This window comes from Choloepus didactylus, chromosome 10, assembly GCF_015220235.1.
Source record: "Choloepus didactylus isolate mChoDid1 chromosome 10, mChoDid1.pri, whole genome shotgun sequence".
Lineage (NCBI taxonomy): Eukaryota > Metazoa > Chordata > Mammalia > Pilosa > Megalonychidae > Choloepus > Choloepus didactylus.
Genome location: NC_051316.1, coordinates 85270003 through 85296877, shown reverse-complemented (window position 1 = coordinate 85296877; position 26875 = coordinate 85270003). Strand labels below are relative to the sequence as shown.

At 37.7% G+C, this 26875-nt stretch overlaps 1 protein-coding gene across 2 annotated transcripts in view; it reads right to left on the bottom strand.

The window, feature by feature from the left end:
• RECK (reversion inducing cysteine rich protein with kazal motifs) overlaps positions 1 to 25917 on the bottom strand; it is a 115724-nt gene extending 89807 nt beyond the window's left edge. Inside the window, exons 1-6 of one of the 2 annotated variants that reach the window (XM_037797618.1) lie at positions 25764 to 25917; positions 14199 to 14257; positions 5287 to 5361; positions 4676 to 4712; positions 2089 to 2174; positions 281 to 328 (exon numbers count right to left, since the gene is read on the bottom strand). In XM_037797618.1, the coding sequence (XP_037653546.1) occupies positions 281 to 328; positions 2089 to 2174; positions 4676 to 4712; positions 5287 to 5361; positions 14199 to 14257; positions 25764 to 25863 (405 nt within the window). In that variant the 5' untranslated portion in view covers positions 25864 to 25917. The remainder of the gene's footprint in view (positions 1 to 280; positions 329 to 2088; positions 2175 to 4675; positions 4713 to 5286; positions 5362 to 14198; positions 14258 to 25763) is intronic. The other variant, XM_037797619.1, reaches the window with a different exon arrangement.
• Between the last annotated feature and the right edge of the window lie 958 nt (positions 25918 to 26875).

The window sequence follows — 26875 nt, the reverse complement described above, 5'->3', positions numbered from 1 at the left end:
GGGTACAACCACCAGTTGTTTGTTATAAAAACATTATAGGTTAAGTCCTCTGCATATGAGCTTTAGGCATTTCTTTAAAATTAATGCTTAATTTCAACAAAAATCAATGACAGTGATAATATTTCAAAATAAGGTAAATGACATTTTTGTCAGGGCTAAATTTTCCATAAGGTAAAAGGCAATTTGTGTAAGAATGAATTCATTTTTAAATTTTAAGTGGCTTTATCAATTCTGATAACATTTGAATAGTCTATCTAAATCGGTTAAATAAAATGCATACCTCATATTCTTTTCTGCAAACTTTGGAGATATCATTCTTTGAAGATGCCTAAAAGCCAACAAATTTCTCCATTAATTAATTATACATGCTATTCAGCACAGTTCAAAAAAGAACAAAAATTACTATTAGTATGTTAATTGCTGGTGTAGTATTCTTTATGTCCAAGAAAATCTTATTCTGAAATATTTAGAAGTTTATAAAATTCAACAAATAAATTTCATGCAATTTTAAACATGCAAGATGTTTAAAACAAACATCACCCTGCCCCAGACCTACTCAATATGCTAGAGCTTCACGCTAACTTTTATGGCTTTAATCTCACATAGTAGCACAGTGCTTTTGTTAGTTTAGGAACGACATGACTTTGAAGGAGATGTAAATCAGAGGGCTTTTTTTTTTTTTTTTTTTTTTTTTACGCTGAATCCAAGTCTACAGCAGATTTTCTTGTGAAGCTCTGCCAGGGCACTTATATACTGCTTTGTCTTTAACCATTCATATTCTAAATTTTCATACTGAACTTACTGAGCCAACTTTTTCAGAAAAGTATAATAGAGGGGGAACTAAAGAAGGAAAGGGTATTATTCCAGGTAATTAATAAAAAATATTGTTAAGTTTTATGAAGAAGTTTGTAAAGAAGATATTATTATCACCTCTGCAGATGAAAAACAGTCATCAAGTTATCTGCCACATTTAAGTGTGTATTTTCCATACAAAGCAAGCCAAAACAAATCTGCGGAGGTGGCTACTGTTCCATATGACATCAGTTCCCACTTACGAGACATAGTTCCAGAGACATGGGCTCTGACTCCTTGTTCCATTGCCTCTTATTCTATCACTAGGTCCATGCAATTCAGAACAGGCCAACTGATGAGAATGGAGAGGGCAGGAAGCAGAATAGGCAGGGAACTGCTTTATGTCCCACTAGATCCATTACAGTTCAAATCCTCTGCAACCGAGCTTCAACTCCATGCCTGGAGAAGAACAGCAGATAGCTATGCTATGTGCTGCCCTAAGGGTGTTGTTCAGGCCATATATAGTACAGTGCTCTGTGTGAAAGTGAAGGTAATACCATGCCTCATACACTCCTGCCCAAGACCAGTCCCTAGAAGAAGAATTAAGAGAAGACTTTCCAGCTATGGTCAGATTCATTTAATTTCAGGTCCATCTAAACAATCATTTCTAATTTTCCGGTTAAAGCCAATGTCACTGCTTAGGATACGAGGAGCTAGGCAGCTGGTTTCCCCATAGCACTCTCGGGAACCACTATGAAAATATACACAGTGAGAAAGAACTCAGGGGCCTAATCTGAATTGGACCAGACATGTATCAAATAAAAAAGAAGTCATAACTCATTTGTAGAAGTTGCACTCACTTGGAGCAGAGAAGGAGTACGGGAATATGCTCAAGGTAAAACCATGATGAAGTAGAGAAGAAAAAACACAATAAGCCAACTATGTTGACTGCTCTCAGTTAGGCATACCCTACATTTACACAGACCATGGAGTCATTCAGCATGACCACAGGCAAAGTACAAAGATTTCAATTCCTATAAAATTCTTTATTTGTGTGGCAAGAGACAAGAAGAGATAAAGAAAGAATGAAAGAAGCTGAAGGTCTTACATGCAGTGGCCATAACTGAAAAAGCAGCAAGTTTAAAAGGAGACGGTCTATGTAGAAATGCTAATTTTTTTGCAGGTTTTGTGGGTCACCTTTCCAAACCTATGAAGTGGATGAGGCCCAAGACATATGTACAACTAAAATCTAAACTGTACTCCCCTCTGTTTAAGAGCCTAATCACCCAGTGTTACCTGCTTGCATGTCTGTCGACATTCCGAGGCAATAGCTAGTTCACAGCAGCCTAAGCCAACCCAGCCATCAGACTTCTTAAACACACCTTAAAAAGAAAATGTTCAAATATTTTGGTCATAAGTAGCAACAAGCACAAACAGCATGCCAAATTAGTTCATAGATATCATTAAAAGTCAAAGCAGGTGTCCATAGGAAAACTGGTTCAGGCAGCAGGGCCTCAAAATTATTAAGCCCCTCCTTCCACCCTTACTCCCAAAACCATCAGTCTCCTCAGGATCCCTCACAGTATGATCATCAGATCCTTTGTTTTTCCTCTTTTCGCTGCCCATGTTAGACTATATTTAGGTCATTCTCACTCTTGGGTTAGGTAGTGCTTCCACCAAAAGACATACAGGGTAAGGAAAAGCAAAAAAGAAGCCTTCCTTACCTTCAGACCATGAATCAGAAGCAAAGATTTCAATTTAATTTAACAATCAAGACCCTCCCCCCAAAAAAAGCTACAACTATTATTGTGCTCAAAATAATAAATATCTAGAACTACGATTCAGTTTAAAAATTGATACTTAGTAAATAGATAGAAACATCTTCTGTGAGCCAGGCCTGGCTTTGATGGGTACATTTGATCATGGGGCAAAAATGACTATGTACTATTCAGGTTCAATTTATGCACAGCAGTGATTTCTCCAGCCAAATTACAGCACTACCTAAAAAGTGATAAAGCTATAGAAAGTGTTCTAATGTGTTTTTTAGTTCTCTTTTGTAATCATAAGTATCAGTGAAAAACTTCTAGGATAAAATTGGGAGTTAAAAGAGAAAAGCCTAGGCTTATAGGGATGTTGTAAAATCCTCCTTACCACATTTAAAAATGCTTTATGCTGTTTCCATATAATACATAGATTTGCAGATCCAGATCCGTATCTATACTAAATTAGATTATTAGTTATATTTGGAAAAACTGTTAGGGATCCTCAAGGCAACAGACAACAGTTTTCCAAATAAAACTAGGGCTTGATTTACCAAATAGAAGTACTCTGCTAAAAAACAAAATAAAATAAAACCTCTCAAAAAAGCAAATAGCCCACAGATAAAGCTCTCAAAATATAATTATAAACCATTCTGAAGTTGTAAATATAATTTGTAAAAACTGACTGAAAATACTGCATGTCATAAGCTGTTGTATTCCTATGTGTTTTAAGAGCACAAAGGACAACAGACTCCCATCTTGCCCCTCTGCCTAGTATGGTTTTCTCTAAATCTTTGCTGTGTGCTATTCAGAAACCCTCACATTTTAGAAAGAATTTTGAATGGGATAGAGGTAGGTCATAAACTCTGTGAACTTTTATAGCACCATGCAGAATATATTGTTTTCACATATCTGGCAGACTCTTAGAAAACATTAAATTATTTAATAAGCATTTACATTTATTGAACCCCTACAATGTACAAGATACTCTAGTAGGTGCTGTGTGGGCTATGGGTTGGATAAAATATATTACTTATTCCAATATGGAGATTACAGTTTGGCAGGAACAATGTGCATACATATATATCATTCCAGGATACTAGGTAGAGGGATAACAAGGAAAAGAGACAAGGAGGTGGAAAATAATGCAATTTGTTTGAAACGAAAACTTCAAAAAGCCCTTAGCATTCAGAGAAATATTAAATATACTCCTTTTTTCAAGGCACTGGCTTTAACCAGAGCTGAAAAATGGGCTTCAATCCTAGAAGACCTTGAATGCCATGCTACGGAGTTTGGGCATTATTTTGATGGAAGCAGAAGGGGTTCTTTTTGAAGGGAGTGCGAAGGATAGAAATGATGTGCTGAAATACCAGTTACAAGGTTATTACAATATTCTAACCCAAGAATACAATAATGAAGGCTTGAACTAGGAGTAGAGAGGATGGATGAAAGATTTTGCAAGGGGAAAGTCAATGGAGCTAAAAAGAAAAAGGAATCCAAGATAACTTGAGGGTTTCCAGTCTAGGGTCATTCACAGAAGGGGCAGTTATAAGATGAGTTTGGGGATTTTGGGTTTGTACTTCAGATGCAGAGAGCCAGCAGAGAAGTCTAAAAGTTAGAAGCCATGACTTGGATGTAAGGGTTACCTTTCCAGAGATGATTAGTTAATGGTATTGGGAAGGAAAAAGATTACAAGGATGAATGTGTAGAGATACACAGGAATAACCACAGACCTTATGGGGGTAAGAAGAGAAAGGTAGGAGAGAATAAGGTCATGAAGCCAAAGTACAGTCACAAGGAAATAGTGGTCAGTAATACCAAGTGTTGCAGGAAAGTCAAAGAGAATGTGTGTTAAGAAAAAGCCATAAGATCTAGTAACCAAGAGATCCTGATGATCTTTCAAAAGAGCAGTTTCAGTAAATGGGTTAAGGGAGGATGAGGGTACAAAGTTAAGGACTGAGAGAATGAGAATAAATGACACATTTGAAAATGTGGATGGCAAAAGGAAGAAGATAGAAACATAAGGGTACACTTTGTTTTACAGGAACTATGACACAAATTTTGCAAATCCCAAAATAAGTTTTTAAAAATAAAGTGCTAAATGTTATACTGCTATTGCTTACCTGGTAAGGACGAATTCATACAACTCCAAATGTCAACCTAAAATTATAATCACCAAAAGGCTTTTATGTAGATAACCAGTTCCTAAACATGACAATTTCGAAAAGTATATACAGCTAATTTGATTATGGCTGTTTCCACAAAGACAACGTTCTAAAACTAGATGCACATCATCCAACTAGTCAGGAAAGAACACAAAGCTAACATGCAAAAATATTACTTGCTCTTTTTCCCATTTTCCCATCTAAGAGCACTAAGGATGAGTCTGGTTACTCAGGATGCTTCTTGGAGTCACTGTTTTCAAGCACATAGACAAAACTGTCTGTAGGGTGACTAACAAAATGTGAAAGAATTATTTCACCATCAGCTTTTTGCCCCTATATAAAGCAAACCACCATATCTATCTAAAGAGGCTCTCTCATGAAGCTCAGGCTCTCTTAGTTGGCCCATGAGTATCCCCAACACTGAGGATAGTCCGAGTATTAGAACCATTTTAAGTTACATGGTTTGAAAACAAGCACATATCTTTGGTTTAGAGGAAAATGAGAAGTCACACATTTTTCCTTACCACATTTCAACAGAAGTGTCCGTAGTAAAGTTAAACAAGACCTACCATTGTTTCTGGGCAATAATCTGGGGCTCGTTGCAACAGATGTTTTAGACGGGATTCGCTCTTTGAGGAGAAAATCTATTTGACAAAGGAAAAAAAAGTTTTTGTTGCATTTTTTTCCCATAAGAAATGAGAAGAGGTAAAACTTACTATCCTCTATATTTATCAGTCATCTGGAATATTTTCCAACTTCTTTTTTATAAATTAAAAAACCTTTGGATAGTATCCAAATTAAGCTGAGGTAACATTCAGCTGATCACAATGAAAAATAGAGTATCATACCCTTGATAGTGGTGAAGAATAAATCCGTGAATAGCAGTATGGTACCTAACTTGTCCATAAAATGCCATAAAACAGACAAAGCCATTTTTGTTTATATATATATATATATATGCTGAAGAGTTAACAAGGTTCACTCACCAGGCTAAATGGCTCACTTCCAAACAGGACTTTTATAATTACAATTTGGTAATTCAGTAAATTATAAATCATTACATATATCAGACAGACCTTTATGGTTACCAGTAAATAGTCAAGATAGTAAAATCCATAAGTGATAAGGGCAATTTAGTTTATTTAGTACCCATTTTTCTCCAAAACTACAACTATACAATCAAGAACTGGAAAGAACTAGAATATCACCATCTTGAAACCCTAATGAACTAATGCATTTCGGTAATTATAAACAATGGCTGCTAACAATTACAAAGAGAGACAACCAGATGCAGTACCATTTAAGAGGAAGATTTGCCCAGACAAACAAACAAACAAACAAAACAAAAACAAAACCTTACCTGAATCTGATCAAGCCTTTGGATTTAATAAGGTTACCACTAGCCATGTGTGGCTATTTAAATTTAAATAAATTAAAATGAAATATAATTAAAAAAATCAGAAGCTTGAGCTCTTTAGTCACATTTCAAGTGTTCAACAGACACATGTGACTACTGGCTACCATATTAAATAGCACAGGTATAGAATATTTTCATCATCCCATAAAGTTCTAGTGGATAGCTTTAGATATAACTGCCAATTACCAGGAAATATAAAGAACTGAAGAATGCCTTACAGAACACCACAGGAATGCAAACAGCAAAATTAATTCAGATGGGGGGGGCGACTCTGGAGGATAAACAGATTTCTTCATCAAAATAAATTATAAGGAATAACCTATAGATCAAAGATACCTGAATAACCTACAGATCAATTTTGCATTGCATATACCTCACTTAAATTCTGATTCAAACAAAAAAAAACTTATGAAACAAATAAGAAATTTGAACACGACTAGATATCTGAATATTATATTTTTAAAGGATTGAAAATGTTATTGTGGTTATGTTTTAAAAACGAGTCCTTACAATTTAGAGATACAAACTGAAAATGTATAGATCATATGATATGAAACTATGATTTCCTTCATCATAAATGTGCCTCAATACAATTGTGGGGGGAGGGGGTGGTGGATGGGAATAGAGATGAAACACAACTTGCCATGACTTGATAATGATGAAACTGAGTATGGGAGTTTATTATACTATTCTTTCTACCTTTGATTATGTTAGAAATTTTCCATTATAAGAAGATAAAAGAGTAAAAGAAAAGAAAAATAAAAGGAAAAAGAAAGACAACAATAAAAGGCAACAAAGAATGAGAATGAGAGACAGAAAGAAAGAAAACAAAAGAGTAAGCATATAACATTGGTAGTGAAACCGGAAGCCTTGCAGAAACACATTCTGCTTTCGCTCATTCTTCCCTCAATTGCATCTCCCCACATGCAAAAAAATTTTTTTAAAAAAGCAAAAAACTCATAAACACTCAAAATAGTTTAGAACAATGGAAAAGACACTGAATAGAGACTTGGAAATAACACTCTTTGAGTAACTTTGGGCAATTTGGACTTAAAGCATGCAGTTATAGCATGGTGGCTAAGAACATGGATTCTGTTATCAGATAAATGTGGGTTTACTGGCTTGGTGACTGTTCTAGTTTGCTAATGCTGCCGGAATGCAAAACACCAGAGATGGATTGGCTTTTATAAAAGGGGGTTTATTTGGTTACACATTTACAGTCTTAAGGCCATAAAGTGTCCAAGGTAACACATCAGCAATTGGGTACCTTCACTGGAGGATGGCCAATGGTGTCTGGAAAACCTCTGTTAGCTGGGAAGGCACGTGGCTGGCGTCTGCTCCCAAGTCCTGGTTTCAAAATGGCTTTCTCCCAGGACGTTCCTCTCTAGGCTGACATTCCTCTCTAGGCTGCATTTCCTCAAAAATGTCACTCTTAGTTGCACTTGGGTTATCTGTCCTCTCTCAGCTTCTCCAGAGCAAGAGTCTGCTTTCAATAGCCGTCTTTAAACTGTCTCTCATCTGCAGCTCCTGTGCTTTCTTCAAAGTGTCCATCTTGGCTGTAGCAGCTTGCTCCTTCTGTCTGATCTTATATAGTGCTCCAGTAATTTAATTCAGACCCACCCAATGGGTGGGGCCAACACCTCCATGGAAATTATCCAATCAGAATCATCACCCACAGTTGGGTGGGGCACATCTCCATGGAAACACTCAAAGAATTACAATCTAATTAACACTCATAGGTTCACCCACACAAGATTACATCAAAGAAAATGGCATTTGGGGGTACATAATACATTCAAACTGGCACAGTGACCTTGGCAAGTTATTTAACCTTTCTACACATCAATTTCCTCACCTATAAAATGAAGATAATACCATTTTCTCCCCCAAAGGCTTAGTGTGAGAATTAAATGAAATAATGCACATAGACGGTATAACATAGGGCCTGGCACATAGGGGAAAAAATATAAAAGTTTAGTTCCCAGGTTCCAGTTTTCTGAGTAGCTAACAAGCAAAATTAAGAAGTGAGACAACCTATTAGGTCCCTTCTGTCTCTGTAATTATGACTCTATAAAATATAATGAATTAAATTAAGGAGCATAATACTTATTAGAAATATATTTAGCTCAAGGTAGATTTGAACACAAGCAGTCACTTTTCTCACTAAATAGGCAATCAGATTGTCACGGCCCAAGAGGCTTTTGTAGCCAAAGGACTAAAGAAAGCACCAGACACATTCTGAGACATGAGCTTTTATTATAGGGCTTACCTACAGAGTGGAGAAGTCGAGTCACATTGCCCTGAAATCAGGAGCTTCTCTGAGTGCATTCAGGAGCTGCTCTGAATGGCGGCGTGTTCAGAGCACAACATGAAAATAGTCTGCCCTTTGAGGGGCTGAATAAGCTGGTTACAAGGGCCTGACATTCCAATGGGTGTGAGAGCGTAAGTCGGGGAGCAGGGAGGGATTGATTGCAATCAGCAGGGAGGAGGGGAGGATTATAGATTATCTTGGAGATAACAGTATCTCAGGGAGTCTCAGGGAGGAGGTAGTTTCAAGTACAGATTACATTTAGCACCTGATATTACAAGGAGAATAGGTCAAACCTTAACTGTCCTAGGTCAAGCAAACTGTTGTGCACAGTCTTCAAGACACTTGGGGAACTGGGGCTCCCACACATATCTAAAAAGAAAGACTAATGCTTACCCAGAATATGACTATATAAATCACCTAAGGGCAAAAAAATTAACAACCAAGCTTGTACTCCATTCAAGGCAGAAATACTCAAATCGCAGAGTTTACCATACTGAACCCTGAGCGATTTTTACCCATACTTATCTCCTCCCTCTGTCATAACTCATTTTCCTTTGTCTTCAAACAAGCAAAAAAACTCTCATCTTGAAAAAAAAAATAAAACATTTCCCACATTCACTTACTGATTTCTCCAACTAACACTATTTTTTCCTTTTATTGCATCCATTTCTTCACCAATCAATCCACAAACATTCACCGACCAGCTAGCATAAGCAAGGGACCTCAGAGACAAGAGTACTACAAAGTCAAATAAGACAAAATCCCTAAATTCAAAGATTTTATGATATGGTTGGAAAACTAAGATATATATAAAAAACATTTTATATAATATCTGAATATTGTATATAATATCTGAAATATTTCTGTATAATGAAGAACTTGGCTGGTCTGTCCCTGGTTCCTGTGAGATACCCTCTAAATCTTTGGTATTTCCTGTGATAAGTGTCTTTTGTTATTCATAAATTATTCAGGGCCCCAGACCACAGCCGAGTAGTTTATGCTAAGGAGATGACAAAGGGTTGGGACTTTGAGCCATGTCCTATCAACCCAATCACCCACACCTCCAAGAAGGGGCTAGAGACTGAGTTAAACTAGGTGGGTGTTGATTCCATCAGTCATGTCTACATAATGAAACTCCATAAAAACTCTGGACACCTGAAGCTCAGAGAGTTTCCATGATTGATAATATACACTGATGTGCCAGGAGGGTGACATGTTCTGATTCCACAGGGAGAGGACACAGAAGCTTTGTGTTTGAAACCTTCCCAGACCCTGCTTTAGGAATCCCTTTTGTTTACATCCTTTGCACTATAATGAATTATAACAGAAAGTATAGCACTTTCCTGAGTTCTGTGAGCCATTCTAGCAAATTATCAAATTTGAAAGGGTAGTGGGAATCCCCGAATTTGTAGCCAATTGATTAGAAATGAGGATGGCCCTTGGAACCCCCAAACTTGTGTCTAGTGTCTGAAAGGTAAGCTTGAGGAGGACTGCCCCTAATCTGTGAAGTCTGAACTAACGCTGAGTAGAGTCAGAATTTCATTGGTGTTGGTGCTGGAAATTCTGAAGTTATTGCAAATATATAATAAATTAAGGTAAAAAAAAAACTTTTAAAATCCCCTACAATGTGATTTTTTTGTTGTTTTTTAAATTTTAATTTTTAAAATTTATTTTATTAGAGAAGTACTGGGTTTACAGAACAATCATGCAGGATTCCCATATACTACCCCACCACCAATACCTTGCATTGGTGTGGAACATTTGTTACAACTGATGATAGCACAATTTTATATTGTACTATTAATTAAACTCCATGGTTTCATGTAGGGTTCTCTGTGTAGTGTAGTTCCATGATTTTTTTTTTTTAAATTTTATAATGTTATAGACAATCTAACATTTCCCCTTTTAATCATATCCAGATATACATTTCAGTGCTGTTAACGCAATGTGACTTTTAACCCCACCACTCCAGTCATTCCAGAAATATTTAATGAGAGCTTTCTGAGTATTAGGCACTTTTCTAGGCCTTGTGGGATTCAGCATAATCAATGCAAACAAAAGTCCCTGTTCTAGAATATCTCCATTATGGCCTTTTCTCAGACTTTTCTTTGGCATCTGACACTGTTGAAAGTTGCATGATAAACTACCACCCTTTTTTTTTTTTTTACTATTATGTAACACCAGTCCTGCCTTCTTATCTAAATTTCAATTCTAAAAGTTTTAATTCTAAAAGTCTTCACACAGTGATTTTCACTGATTATTCAACAATTGTAGAATAAAACTCATTTTCTCCCTAAAACAAATCCTTTTCTCAAGAGTACTACCATGAAGGGTACTACTGCTATTCACCCCAAACTCAAAAACTAAATGTCATCAGGACTCCACCCTTTCTTTATTCCCTACTGGTAGGCGAATAAATGGTTCCTCACTCTTGGTATTTCCTTCCATGCTGAGTAAGCTCTACTGATTTTAACCATTGTGGTCTCTCAAGACTCCTCACTCACTCTTCCATGATCAGGATGACTGACTTACTTGACTGTTGAGATGATAGGGGAAAGTGAACACATGTAACCCAGCTCTGGAAATAAGTCTAATTCTGTGGTTCAGGGTGTGCCTGTAGCTAAAAACCACATTCAATATTTGTGAAATTAGTAATAAAAGTAGTATTTTGGGTGCTATCTGCCATATTCCATTGCCTTATTTCTCAACTCATTAAGAACTTGGCCAGGGGAGAAGACTGTTCTACACTAGGGCAACTACAGTATTCAATTAATTACTGATAATAGTTATTATATACTGAACTCCTTCAATGCTTTAAGTACAGCAATAGGCACTTTGTATACATTTTCTCATTTAATCTTCAATACTCTATAAAACATTAACATCCTTCCTTTTCAGATGAGAAAACTAAGGCTCAGGGAGGTTAAATAACTTGTCCAAGATCACAGAGTTAAGTAGCAGGAATAGGAATTGTCCTAGCCATGTCTGACCCTAAATTTAAAGTCCTTGCTCTTTCCACTATGTTACGCTATTTCCAGTTCTATAGTTCCTTCCCCCATGGTATCCTTCACAACCTTTTCTTCCCATTCTACGACCAATAACCTTAATCCAAGAGTTTATCATCTCAAAAATGGACCTCTACATCAGCCTTCAATTTCATTTCCCCACCCCAAGCCCTGTGTTATACACTGCCACCTACTAATCTAAGACACCACTATCACTCCTTCACTCAAAAACTTCCCCACTGCTCAAGAGCAAGTCCATACTGCTCACCCTGACACTTAAGGCTTGCCACAGTTCAGTTGCTACTTTCTCACCCCCTTCTCACATTACTCTGCTCCAGTCAGAGAGCTCTGCCCACACTGTTTCTAACACTCCACATTCATTTCCAACTCTTAGCCTTCACTCAATTTGTTCTTCCCACCTGAAATATTCTCTGTACTTTTAAGTTTAAAAATTAGGTCAAGTCATACAGCCTCAAAAAGACTTCTCTGCTGCAGGCCATGCATGTTTCTCTGAAACTCCTACAGTCCCTGTTATCTATACCTCTGTATTCTCAACATGGCACTTAGGCATTTATTGCCTTGAGAGTTACATAACTGCTTTATCCATGCAGGTTTCATCTCACCAATAAAACTGCAAGCTCCCAGAAGGCAGCAAATACTCTATACTTCTTTGTATCCTTATCAATGCCTAAATAGTACTGGGTGTGAAAGAAGAGGTCACTAAATCCATGTTTATGCCCAAATAATTTCTTTAATGGTTCTTGAATTTACTTTTTAATTAGGAGTATTTGCTCCATTCATGTGCATATAAATTCTTCCCTATAAGTAAGTAATAACAAGTCTGGGACCATCTCTAAAGTGGTCAGTCATGCAAAATTCATTCTAAGCATTGCTAAAACTTGTAACATCTGCTTGACTGATGTAATATTAAGTTATAGAATTTCTACTATTCCAGATATTAAGAAATTAGACCTTGCTTGCAAGACACCTCTTAAAAATCATTCTCTCTATGGAACTATGGAAAGAAGCAAGAGGAAACAAAGTTGAAAAGTCAGGAAAGCAGTGCTCCCAAAAGCAGCAGAGCTCCTTTAAAAGCTTTCTTTCAGTAATACCATCAAGGGGTGAGTTTTTCTTTAAAGAACTATTGTTCTAACAGTAAATTTGCAGAAAACTTAACTTGCAATGGTGATTTGACATGTTGCTGAATTCTCTAGCAGCTACTTAGAGGAGTTTTGTATCTTACAAAATCTTTCTAATTCCATAGTATTGTTTAAGAGAAGACATAATTCCAGTTAGGGAGCTCTTTCAGTTTTAGGAAGTAAGTGACAAAATCCAGGTGATCACTTGGAAATTCTTCCAAAAGATGACTGAGGCCAACCTCTAAGGTTAGACCTATACAACCAAGATGATGAAAGAAAGGTAAGACTTTATGAACAGGTATTATCTCAGTGGGACTTGCCTAGAAAGGCTCAACCAGAAAAATTCAAACCTACAGAAAAGTTTCAAGAATAGTACAATGAATATCTACATAGTCTTCACCTAGATTCACCCATTAACATTTCTGTTACATTTGCTTTAACTGTCTCCATATATACACATACTGTTTTACTATTATTTTGATGAATCCTTTCCAGATATAATTCATCATGATCATTCATTCTTAATACCACTGTGTGTCTCCTATGAACACAGTCATACATAATCACTCTGCAATGAACAAATGCAGGATCACAGTACTGATAAACACTATTAGTTAATACACAGTCCATATTCAAATTTCACCAATTTACCTCAATAATGTCCTTTATAGCAATTTTTTTTTCATCTCCACAATTCAATCTAGGATTACACATTGTATTTAGCTGGCATGTTTCTTTGGTCTCCTTTAAGCTGGGTCAGTTTCTTTGCCTTTCTTTGTTTTTGTAACACTGATATTTTTGAAGAGTACAGGTTGTTGTTTCAAGGAACATCCCTCAATTTGGGTGTGTCCAATTGTTTCCTCATAATTCATGTTATATATTTTTGGCAGGAATCCTACAAGTGTTATTGTGCCCCTTCTCAGTGCATCATATCAGCAGACACATGTCAATTTGTTTGATTTGATCTTCACTTCCGCTAAAGCTTTTTATATTTATTTGCTTTCTTGTGTTGTACCATATTGAGTGCCTTCTCACTTCTATCTATACAAATTTTTCATCTGTTTTTCTTGTGGTTACATAGGGTTAAAATTAAACATTTTAAACATATAACAATTATATTTGGTTTGATTCCAACCTAATGTCAACAGCATGCACATATACTTTTCCTATATGCCTCTTTCCTCCCACCATTTTTTTTTTACTTATTACCACTTACATCTTTGTACATCGTATGTCCAAAAAACCTGGATTTATCATTACTTTTATGCATTTGCATTTTAGCACCATGATTTATCAGTCACTTCTTCCTGCTCTTCCCTGGAGACTATACAGTGTTCTTCTGGCCTCTGGAGTTTCAAAATAGTTGTTTCAGACAGCTCCTGCCTGTTTGATAGTTATTTTGGTGGGAGGACTGAGTCCTGGATCTCCCTACTCCACCATGGTCCCTGGAAGTCTCCTGTTTGATTTGTTGATTTGTTCACATAACCATTATCGTGAGGTGAACTCTGGTCATTTGGTTAAGTTGCTGTCCAAAAGACTTCTCCAAAATAATTTTATTATATAAAGAGTTACATAACTAATAGCTTCTACAATTGTTATGCAAGCTTACCTGTTCACATACATCACGGCACATCTGGTTATCCTTCGAATGATTACAACACAATGCACCTAGGGAGATAAATAAACACCTGTTGTCCTACGGTTAAATAAACATGATGACTAAGCTAATTTGGATAGTTATTCAATTCAACAGATCAATTATTATTCATTTAACTCAACAAACCTTTACTAAATACTTATTAAAAGCCAAGGACAGTGCTAGGCTTGAGGACATGGTTTCTGCCCTCAAGGAGTTTGCAGTCTGTGCTGGTTTGAATCTATTATGCACCCCACAAAAGTCATGTTCTTTTAATCCAATCTTGTGGGGGCAGACCACTTTGGGTGAGATCTTTGATTAGGTTGTTTCCATGGAGATGTGACCCACCCAATTGTGGTGGGACCTTTTGATTAGATTATTTCCAAGGAGATATGGCCCAACCCATTCAAGGTGAGCCTTAATTAGTTTACTGGAATCCTTGAGAGAGCTCAAGGGGAGAGAAAGGGAGCTCAGAGCCAACAGAGACCCCAATACTTAGAGAGAAAAGCCCTGAAGAAGCAAGCAAAGGACAAGCAGATGCCAGCCACATGCCTTCCCAGCTGACAGAAGCTTTCGGGACTCCATTGGCCTTTCTTCAGTGAAGGTATCCTCTTGTTGATCCTTAGTTTGGACACTTTTATGGCCTCAGAAACATAAATTTATAACCTAATAAATCCCCTTTACAAAAGCCAATCCATTTCTAGTATACTGCATTCCAGCAGTTTTAGCAAACTGGAACACAGTCTAATAGGGGAGAACGTCATGTAATAATAATAGCTACTATTTATTGTGCAATTTCTATGTGCCAGAATTTTGCTAGGTTTGTTTTATGCATTATCATTACAAACGCCCTATGTACTAGATTCTGTTATTATACTTACAATACAAGATCAAATGATTTGGAAAAAATAGTGAATTTTATACAGGGCATGTTGAATTTGAGGTTCCATTTCAGGTGGAAATTCCAGTAAAGTAAAAAATACAAGCCCAGACTACAGGTAAGCCATTTCCAAAGATCCAAATTTGGAAGTCATCAGCATAAAGGAAGTATAGGGCAATGAATGACATTTCCCAGAGAGAGTTTCAATAAGAAGTAAACCTAGCACCAAATCCTAAAGAACAGCAACATCTGAGACTTTGGAAGAAACAGGGAAAAGGACTGAGATGGAAAGGGGATAGTTAGTAACATGCTTCAGAAGAGTCAAGTTAAATTGAAGACTGAACAAAGGAAATGGATTTACTAACCAGGAGGCCTCCTAGTAACCTTCACAAGGTTACTCGGTACTAGGAAAAAGTGAAAAAATATTAAGGGTAATCAGAGTTGAGGAAGTCTAGATAGCAAATAAAGGCTCTTAAGAAGTATGGCAGTAATGAGAGGGAAAAAAAGAATGGTAGGGAGGATGCAGGGTCAAGGGAAGATTTTTTTTTTTTTTTAAGAGTATGAAAGAATTGAGTTTCTTTACAGTTAAGAGAGAAAGAAGCAGTAGAGAGCTAATGCTCTCTGACAGAACAATGCCTCAAGAGGAATCAAAAGAGAATGAAACCAAGAGTATATGAGAAAGCCCTATCCTTGGAAAAATGCAGGAAATACTTCTTCCTCCAAGATATTTATTAACTTAAAAAATATTTTATGAGTAGCTTATTAAGTGCCAGGCATTGATTCACTCATTTAACACTCATGAGTCTCTGTTCACAGGGAGCTTACATTCTAATGGAAGGAGACAGAAAATAAATAAATAAGAATATATACAGTATTTTAGATGGTGGTGAACACTGTGGAAAAAATAAGGTAGGACAAAGAGTAAGGAGGATATGTGTGTGGGAGTTGGTGGTATTTTATAGGGTGGTCTAGGAAAGCTTAACTGAAAAGGTTACATTTGAGCAAAGACCTAAAGGAAGTGAGGGAGAATCACACTGACAGCTTTCCAGGCAGAGGGAAGAGCACATGCAAAGTTCCTAGTGCGTTTCAATTCTCTCAGGACAGAATTCAAGAGAAGAATATACATAAAACTCTCGAGTTCTACTGCAAAGAGTAGTAGTAGGGAAATGAAGTAGCTGCTGGAAGATGATGTGGGCTCAAGAAGAGGCATTGTGCTTGGGGATAGGGAAACAATAGTGAGCAAAATGCATGTTCCCTGACTTTATCAAGGTTATATCAAAACCTTGTGATAGAATAGTCTAGACATGAGGAAAGGATATAAGGAAATAGATAAATTGAGAGGGAAATAGCCTCTATTTTCTCAGTAAGGGTTAGGTCTGAAAATAGGGTTAAAAGATGGGGTTGGGAGCTTGAGGTGAAACTTCAGAGGTTTGGAACAGCCCTTTTGAGAACAGAGAAAGGAGGCAACTGTAGACATGTTTCCCAAATTTGGGTCTTAAGAAGCTTTGTTCTATGAGATGCCTCAATAGAAAATGTTTCATGTTCAAAAAAACTGGGAAATGAGTTTTTAAACATATTTTTTAAACATGTATGTTTAAATATGTAAACAAAGTTAAACATATTTCTTTACTACAGAATATCTCAAAACCTTTAAAACTTTAATGAGCATTTTAATACATAATGAGTTTAAATATGTAAACAAAGTTAAACATATTTCTTTACCACAGAATATCTCAAAACCTTTAAAACTTTAATGAGCATTTTGAATCTCCTATAAAGGGAGCTAATAGATTTTTCAGAGCCCAGAACATTTTTTTCATGTCACTTATTAGCATTTCAGAATGCCAAGTTGAGAAACATCAAATTAGAGGATTTATGATATTATTGGCATATTACTATAGTTTGGTTCCATAAAAGAATATTGTGGGCTGGTTTTCTAATAGTGTTTCTGTGGGAAAAGGTGTCTTGAAGTTCTAAATTTGACTCATAAAACTCTGAAGAGCATATAAAAATTTCATTAAGTTTCAGAAGAAAAAAAAAGCTCCTTGATTATAAGGCTAGTTACTTCCTAAGAAGCGCTAATTTGGAGGCAGGGCCCAACCTCTTAAGTGGCTTTCTCACAACATCCCTGCACCTCCCCCTGCAACACCACACCCTGCTACCCCATGTCCTAAGGTTCTATTATGTCCCCAGCCTCATTAGAATGGGAGAACAGGCAGGGGAAAAAAGCTCTCCTGTGTGAGTCTTCTTCTGAAGTGCTCTAGAAGTTGGCATTTTCTACCATCCTCCACAAAGGTCATGTGAGGACAGAAAATCCAGTTGATCATGAGCAAAGATAACTCAGGATAACATATGGTCCCAATAAACACAGGCTTAGCAAAAAGTAAATAATTAGGCAGACAAGGGTCTGATTTGTGCCTAGGGATATTTTTAAAGCATTTTCTTGGAGCAAAGTTCTGTTAGAACAGAAACACAATGCATGCTATAAACAAAACTCCAATAACAATGGAAGATTTTTTATCAAAAATCAAAATTTAAAAGCCTATTTTTTTCTATTTAACGGTAAACACCAGAATTATAGTGGAGTGACTCCAAATTAAATTTTTAAAGTAATTCTGTTTTCCATTTTAAAAAACCCAAAATCTGGAAAATAAGGAAAAAGGAAAATGGTCTATAGTTGTCGGAAATAAAGCGGTGCCTGTAAGGGAATAAACGCTCTCTCGGTTCTGGAGGAGAAAAGAATTTATTTACAATCTTGCAAGATGGGGCGTCCAGCCAAACACGCGGGAGGCTGGCGCGCCAGAGGAAGAGAATGGCGATGTTTAAATCCCCTACTCCTAATTCGCAAGTCCCTCCCCTGTTTCCCCATTGACTGGGTACTACAGAGGTTACAGCCTATCCGAGAACACTAACTAATTCATCTTTTGAGATTTTAATTTGTACAGCCAATCCCAGAGAGCCAACTAGCTCATTATTGAGATTTTGAACTGATTAGCCAATGCCCCCCCAAATTTTTATTTTTTTGCTATGAGTTCCCGCCTCTGATACTACCTCATGTCTCTTTACATCAGGCAGATTCTCTCTTCTCTTTGTCTGGGGCTTGTTTAAACTGGTTTTGCCTCCATTTCCCTTATTCCATGCTGTCTCTATGTGAAAACGAAACTTATTCCTTTCTTACATATTCCCACTACCCTGCCACACAACCTCTGTTGATATTTTGGCATATTTCTTTTTTGTCTTTCAAAAAACATTCTTGTTTTCCTTTCTAAAAAAAATTAAGATTTCCTCTAATTAATGCCTCCCTAAAGAATTACTAAACAGCATATATATGCCCCATACTATTAAGGGAAAAAATGAAATATGAGCTGATATTGGAAAAAAGTCATTCTAAATAAAAAAGATATTAATAAAAATTTTTCTATTTCTAACAAAATGAGATTAAAAATGATTAAAATGGGAAATTTTGTATTTTTTTAAGTCACTCTGATAAACAAAAAAAGAGACCAGCCAGAAGTCTTCTGCTGGCAACCCGCCTTCCCCTCCCAACCAAGCATTCCTCTGTAATAGCACACTTTCCTTATTCTCCCTTAAGAAGACTGCCCCCCTCCTTGAACAGGCTAGGGGATCTTTGCTCCATCACAGTTCTACACTTTCTTCTAACCTCTGCTATTATTATATTAGTACACATTTTTCTTCCTCAGAAACAACAAAAACTTAAAATCTGCATAAAAATTTCTACAAATATACAACAATGCATAAGCCTTCATTAGGGATTAGGGGCAGGGAGGAAAGGATTCAAATGCAATTAATGTGGCAATTAAAGGTCTTTTATCTTTTTAGAGCAATTAAAATGAATTAATTGGGTCATTCAAATATTACTGTGCAAAAATGGTTCCACTCACCAAGGCCTAACGTTTTCTACAAGAGAAGTTAATGAATTCTACAAATACTGTGTTTTTATAAGTTGAGTCTAATCATTTAAAACACTTTAAAACTCTGTTAAAACACTTTAGAACTCTGCTTATTGTCATAAAATGGAATTGAACAGACAAAGGTAAAGCAGTCAAAAATAAAACTTGATATTGACATAATGAAAATAAAAAGCACAGGTGTTATCCTCATAAAAGACCTAAGGACGCGTGCCACGTCTTACATTCTTATTCCAAGGATGCAATTATAAAATTAATAAAACCCCCAAACTGATTACTAAATGTCATGCTTGTTGTGTTTAAGAGGTTTTAGTGCAGCCTAGAAGTATGCAACAGAATTATTCAATAATTAAAAACATCAAGGTTTGGCCGCTGGTTTTGGCCAAGTGTGTACTGAAGATAGGCAAGCAAGCAGGAAGCACATGCTCTAGCCACATGCAAAAAAATGCAACTTCTAAGAACAACTAGCAAAAAAAGAAAAAAACAAACACAACAATTAAATACACACCCCAATCTAAAAATAAGAGATATGCATAGAATACAGGGTTTTGAAGTTAAAAGGAATTTTGCCACAGAAGCCTCCCAAAAGCTAAACTTCAATTTGGTTAATGAAAAGCCATTCTTGTTTTCTTTTCTAAAGAAAATCAAGATTCCCTCTAATTAATGTCTCCCTAAAGAATTACTAAAACAGCATATATATGCCCCATACTATTAAGGGGAAAAAAATGAAATCTGAGCTGCTATTGGAAAAAGGTTATTCTAAATAAAAAAGATTAATAAAAAAAATTTGGTCTTATCTTGTTTCTATTAGGGATGTGAAATATTTTTAATCCAATTTTACTTTCAAAACATCCTGGAAAATGACAATCACTTTGAAAATGTTTAAAACTGTTTAAATTACAACTGCAACTTTAACTTATGCAACTTTAAATAGCAATTTTAATATGCAATTGTCATATTTATCCCTTAAAATATATACACGTGTATGTGTGTATAGCTCTGTCTCTATTTGGAGAGAGAATTAGCCAAAAGGCAAGGAAGGGCCAAATAATAAAATTATTACCCATAACCCTATCACCTTGATTCAACATTAACATCTTGTCACACTGCTTTATCTCAATACATGTATAGAAAAATAAAAATTTTGTTTTTTTGCTGAACCATTTTCAAAATACAGATATACCTCTCCTCTGTGCCTCATATTGCACTGCCGCAGAGGTCAATTATTTTCATTCAACTCTATTACTAATATGACTGCTTGATTAATTTCAACTCTTTTCATGATGCCACTCTTATACTCAAGGACCTACAAGAGCTTCCTGCTATATAAATTCTAAATTTTCAAAGTCCTTCTCCAGCCTTCCCTTCGCTAAACTTCAATTACTTTTTAACAAAGCAAGTCTACATTTACCTTGAACACAGTCTTCTGCCTGAAATGCCCGGTGTCCCTCTCCTGCTGACCTTAATCCCAAATATCTTTCAAGCTTAAATCTTATCTCATCTCTCAGTAAGCCTTTTTCTCCAACAACTCCCAGCCATGTTGATTTGTTGGTTAGTTAAGGCTCTACTATTCTAGTCAGAATAGGAAACAGTAACACTTAACTCTTCTCTAATCATTTCATATAGTTCTTTTCACTGTAATCTTCTGGTATCCACTTAGCACAGTGCTCAACTCAAAAAATTTTATTCAGTGATTAATAAGTAATAATATCCTAGTTATAAAATGCCTTTTTATCAGGAAAAAGAACCACAAAGCTTTCTTTATTTCTCTCATTGTATTACTTCAGTACCACATTTTATATGGTGGGGCCACCTATAATTTAGCATACATCATATGATTTTTTGGCCTATGTCAAAAGATAATTTGGAGCAAAACAAATACTCAGTCACAGAGGTAAAGCTGCCAGTGGGTGGTGGGCTCTAGCCATATCGTCAAGAAGAGTTGGGGCTGGGGTAGTTGAAGTTTTGGGGAGTGCAGAAATCATAAGTACAAAGAGGAAGCTGGTTGGTAAAGAGGAAAATGCAAGAGATGCACAAACAGAAGCCATGAGAGATAGAGGTTGTCTCTAAAAGTAATCTTGGCTCCTAGCAGTTTTCCTATTCCCACAACAGTCCCTGAGGTAAAGCTGTGCTTTAATTTCTTACCCTTGAATATCCATGAGCTTTCTGGTCAGATGCTACAATAACCAGTCCACTAATCTTGAGCTACCTTGGTTTCTGTTCCTTGGGGTCAAAAAAGACTTAACCTAGACATTCATCATCATGAAACAACTAGAGCAAATGGCTCTCCTAAAGCTTTCCCCATTTGCTAAAAGCCAGTATTCTTGGTACATGTGCTGCCAGAACGAGCAAAATAATAGCCAGTATTCTTGGCTAATTCCCTTCCTGACTCTGTGCTGCAAGTTTCCCATCTATAAAACAAGGGATCTAAAATCCTATAAACATCTGGTTCCCAAGGTAGATGCCATGATCAGAATGCTTCTCTTAATACTATACTTTTTTTGGTAGTCTTTTTCATGTTATCTATGTACTTTACAGCATCTATTATATTATGTGCTAAGATACTTAACTAAATCACATAATTTTTCTTTAATTATATTCTTAGATTTAGGATATAAATGGATATGTAGCAACATAACCATGTAATATTAGCAATTTAGATTTATTCATTTTTTGTCATATTTAAGGTCTGAAATCTCCACTAAACTCTAAGTCCGTCAAGGTAGAGACCATGTCTGGTTTTGCTTACTATTCTCTATCTAGTGTCTACTAATGTCTGTCACTATTAACAGCTTAACAAACAGGTGAATGAATTACTGAAGGGTATGAACTGTAGCTAAATAAGCAATGGAATTGGAACAGTCATTTCAAATATCTATCTTAACCATGGATAAAACTGGAACTTTAGATTCTCTCCTTGCCTCATCTGCCAACCCTCCTCCAACCTGTTTCTCCACTAGTCTTCCCTATCTCAGTAAATGGCATCATCTTTTACCAAGTTGCTCAAATTAAAAACTTATGAGTAATCCTTAATTCCTCCCTTTCCCTCACTTCCTACATCCAACCCATCACAATATATCTTTAATCTCTCCTCCTCTAACTCTACCACCACTCGAATCTGAGTCACCAACCTCTCTTGCTTTGACTACTGCAATGGCATTCTAGTCACCCTGTTTTTATTCCTATCCCAACAATTCTTTTGTTTGTTCATTCAGCAGCCAGAGTGATCTAAAATATAAATCAAATCACACCACTCTTACTTAAAACTCTATTGGTTTCTAACTACACACAGAATAAAATCCACAGATCTTGGGTGGCTTTTGCAAGGCTCAGCACCATCTGGCCCTAGAATACTCTTTTGCTCACTATGCTACAACCATACTAACCTTCTGTACCTTCCTACTTTTGGGCATCTGCACTTCCTGGTTGCCTCTGCCTCAATCTCATCCCTATCTTTCATATGGAAAGCACCTTCTTGGCCTTCAGATCTCGGCTCCAAACTTCACCTTCTCAAAGAGGTCTCTCTTTCAACCCTGTGTAAAGAACTACTTCCCTCCCACTCACACAATTCTCTATGTTATCATCTGGTTTAGTTCCTTCAAAGCACACACTTATCACTACCAGAATCCTTTTATTTATTTACTGTCTCTCTCCCTAGAATGCAAGTTCCTTGAGAGCAGCAACCCTGCACTTAAAACAGCATCTGACATACAGTAAACAATTAATAAACAAACCCGAATTTTGCTCTTTTAAAAAACTTATAACATATAAAAAATCACCCCCTTGACATTTTCCCACTTTCTTCTAGAAGTGACATACAGTGAAAAGTATGAATAATGAAGGATTGCCTAAATCTAAGAGTAAAGGACAGGAACTTTTAGCAGCATACCAGCATAAACTTCATACCTGTTCTACCACGAGTTCTAGCTTTTTCAGCAATGTGGTCCAAGAAACTTCTTTGGGAAGAGAATCTGTTTCTTATTACTTTCTTCCAGATAGGCATTTGCTTTTTCTCACTTAAAATTCATTATATTCTTTTTCAGGATTCTAGGCTATTACATAATTCCTTAAATGTCAACTTGTTGAAACTTGGCCCTTAATATCACATCTTTCCCTCTTTCGTACTATTACAAAACATCTTAAATAGAAACAGAGCTTATTATCAAGCACCATGACACATGCAGATCCTGGGAATGCAGCAGGGGATACCCATCCCATCCTCCAAAAGGAGCACTAGAGGGTGAGAGAGTGTGTATGTGTGTGTGTGTATGTGAATGAGAGACAGAAAGAGAGAGAGAGAGAGAGAAAGAAAGAGAGAATGAAAGAGAGACTAAAAAGCATACTGGAATAGTAAGTGTAGGACTACTTCAATGTAGAGGCTGTAGCCAAATTTCACAAGAGATAATAATCACTGAGCAAGTAGTATCACTCCCCCACCTCTAACCCACAGGAATGGGAATGAAAATCCTTAAGTCAGGACAGATAAGACTTGTGAAGTCTTACAGCAGAAGGGGTTAGTGGCTGTAAAACTTTATACCAGAGGAAAAAGAAGTACCCAACCTTGGATGGTGGTGAGGAGGGGGTAATAAAGACTGTCTGAGCAGGAATACAAGACAGACCTTTATTGAAATACAATTTAATATTGTATTCTCAATTTTTGCTTAGGATTGAAGAACATTTTCCATACTTCCTACACAGTGGAAACCTTTGTCCATTATACTACTCAATGTCCTTTATGAAAGGAACCAGCCAATATATGCTTCCTAGAATTAAGTACAAAGAACAAGTCTCATTTTTAGATCGAACCTGAATTTTTTTTTAGCAAACAATGCAAATAATATGTTGTCACAGACATTTGGAGTTGGAAAGCCCTTTACAAATCATCTCGCCCAGCAGTTTCCAAAATGTGCTTTGGGTGTTATGAAGAAAAAATAGACTTCTATAAGCAAATTTCTTCCTTTCTTTTTATAATAATTTTATTAAGATATAATTCACATAACAAATTCACCCTTTTAAGGTATACAATTTAATGGTTTTTAGTATATTCACAGAATTGGGCAACCATCACTGTTACCTAATTGTAGAACATTTTCATCACCCTCAAAAGAAACCCCACTACTCTCCAGTCCCCCAGCAAACAAGTTTGAACCCTTTATTGTGAATCTAATATGTTTGTGAATTTTTAAGATGGAGATTCAATATGCAGTGTTTCCCAATTAATAGCTAACATTTTAGTGCTTACTATGTGCCATTCTAAATGCTACACACATAATACTTCAATTAATTCTCACAATAAAATCTGGTTGGAGGTACTATTGTTTTCCATATCTTACAAATGTGGTTATAAAAGCACAAAAAGATATGACTCAGTAACTTGCTCAAGTATTCTTAACCACTCCACAGAATCCAGTAGGTATGTGATAAAAACAGACAACTAATTATGGACCTTAACTTTGGAAGTGTTCTAGTTCAATTCTTCTACTTAGCTGTAAGAAAAGGGCCCAGAAAGGTTAGCTGATTTAGCCAAGAGTATACAGCATTCTCTATTTTTTTTTTCCTTTGGTTTGGGGCTAATTTACAGACAAACTGAGAACCCAACTACAGTTAACTATCTTAACCCAGGTTCCTGACACAATTTTCTTCCTTTTTTAAAGGAATTTCTTGTCTTTCTTTTTTCAATCTTTATTTTAACATTGTAAGGCATCTTAAAACCTTGCTGAGACTGACTCTTTCTGGGTGTCTCCTCTGTAAGCAATGCATTTCTTCACCACTTCTGCATGCACAAATCTCACCCATCTTTTAATGTCTGGTGCAGCTGGAGAGATCACTCAATTTTTCTCTCCACTAGGTGGACGTCATTTTCTCTCCACCCACAGCCCTTCATCTCCCCTGGACACTTCTGCCTTGAATTGCCTGGAGGTACTTGCATCCTGTTATATCCCACCTCATAGCCAGAGAGCACCTGGAGCCCAGGAGCTGACATCAACTCCTAAACCCAGCACATGGAGATAATCAATAAGCACTGAACATAATTAATTTCCTATTTACCCTTGGTTTAATTCCTCTAAAGCAAAAACAAAAATCTCCCCCAAGTCTGCCATTGCCAGACAGCAGGGATGATGTTTAATCGGCCCACCTCCCCTCTCCTGGGCAAGCGTTGTCCCTGACAAACAGTGCACCTACAGTGAAGGCAGCCGAACTGGATTTAGAAGACTTGGGTCCATTCTTTTCTGAGACGGGAACCAAGCAAGCTATGGGACCCGTCAATCTTCACCGACACCGAGGTCGGCGTTTCTGAACCAAGTAAGGGTCAAGTAACAAGTAACAATAACGGTGCAGGGCGGCCGTAAGGCTGCTGCACATAGAAATCCCATCCAACCCTCTTAACAACTCTGGGCGAACTCATTTCTTCCTTCCCGGAGAGGCGCCCGGGCCTGGAGAAGGGATAAAGGGTAGAGTCGGAGGCCCATGTCCAGTGGGTGACAGAGCAAGGCCTCGAATCCAGTTCAGAGGACCCTGCAGCGGAGAGAGCGAGAGTAAAGAGGGGGCCTCGCTGGTCCCGCCTGTCCGCCCCCTCCGGACTGCTGACGTCTCCGGACCCTGGGTCACCGGACGTAGCCCGGGCCTGGGGGTCGCGCGCACCGCCACCCCCTGCCCAGCGCCATCTTGGAGGGGAGCAGAGGCAGCCACTCCGAACCTCCCCAAACCGCTGCTTTAGCGGTTACTTACCCGCACTGCCCGGGGCCAGGCCCCCTGCCACCTCCGCGACCCCCGTCACGGCCAGGAAAAGGAGCAGCGCGCCCCGCTGGGAGGCCCGCACTGCCGCCATGTCCGGACCGCACTGGTCCGGAGCCTCAGGATCCTCGGACCCCGCCTGGCCTCAGTCGAGGCTCGCACGAGGCCCCGCCCCGGCGCCCTGGACCTTTGTTGATTGGCTGTGATGAGCTCAAGCCCCGCCCTCCGCCGGACCGAGTTTCCAAAACCTCCTGGGGGCGGGAACGTGCCCGCGGCCGCCGCTCTTTGTTGGAGCCCAGCGGTGTGTCAGCTACTGCCGCGAAATCCCCGCAACCAGCGTTCTCCCAAAGGGGAATAAGAGGCTGTCAGAGCTGGAAGAGCCTTTAGAATTCATCTACCACCTCCTGATGTTTACAGTTGTGGACCCTGAGGCCCGGAAAGGAGACTGACCTGCCCAAGATCACACTGCGAGTTCGCCTGATAATTAGAGCTTAGACTAAGGCTGAACCAAAGGGACTTCTCCCCTTCACATAACCTCAATGACACCCTTCATCTCCTTTCTGCGAAGACGAGGTCTCGCACCCAAAGAAGGCATGTCACCACGGGACAACTCGGACTCCTCTGAAAACTGAAGGGCTCTGCCGCAGACATGACCCCCTGACAAGGCAATGAGGCACGATTCACCACCAAAGCTCTTTAGGGTCAATGTGTCTTTAATGTACTATTAAACATCTGATTCTCTCGAGAAAAGATGAGGGAAGGAAGGCTGTGTATCTAGATGTGAGGGCTTCGAATCTCAGACCGAGGAGTTTAGACTTTGTTCAAGAGACAGTTTGAGTGTGGGTCCCCCTTGGTCTGCCTCCCGCTTCTCATGGCTACTGTGGAACTGAGAGGGTCCACTGCCTTTCAAAACTAATTCTCTTTGTCTTTCTGAATTAAAAACCTTTTCCCTTTCTCCCTTTAAAAAAATAAAAGCACATCACCACAGTGGAAAATTAATAATTCCTTAGTATCTTTAAATACCAGCCAGTGTTCACCTTTCTCTGGTTGTCTCATAATTTATTTTTGCAGTTTTCCAAATCAAGTTCTAAACAAAGTTCATATAT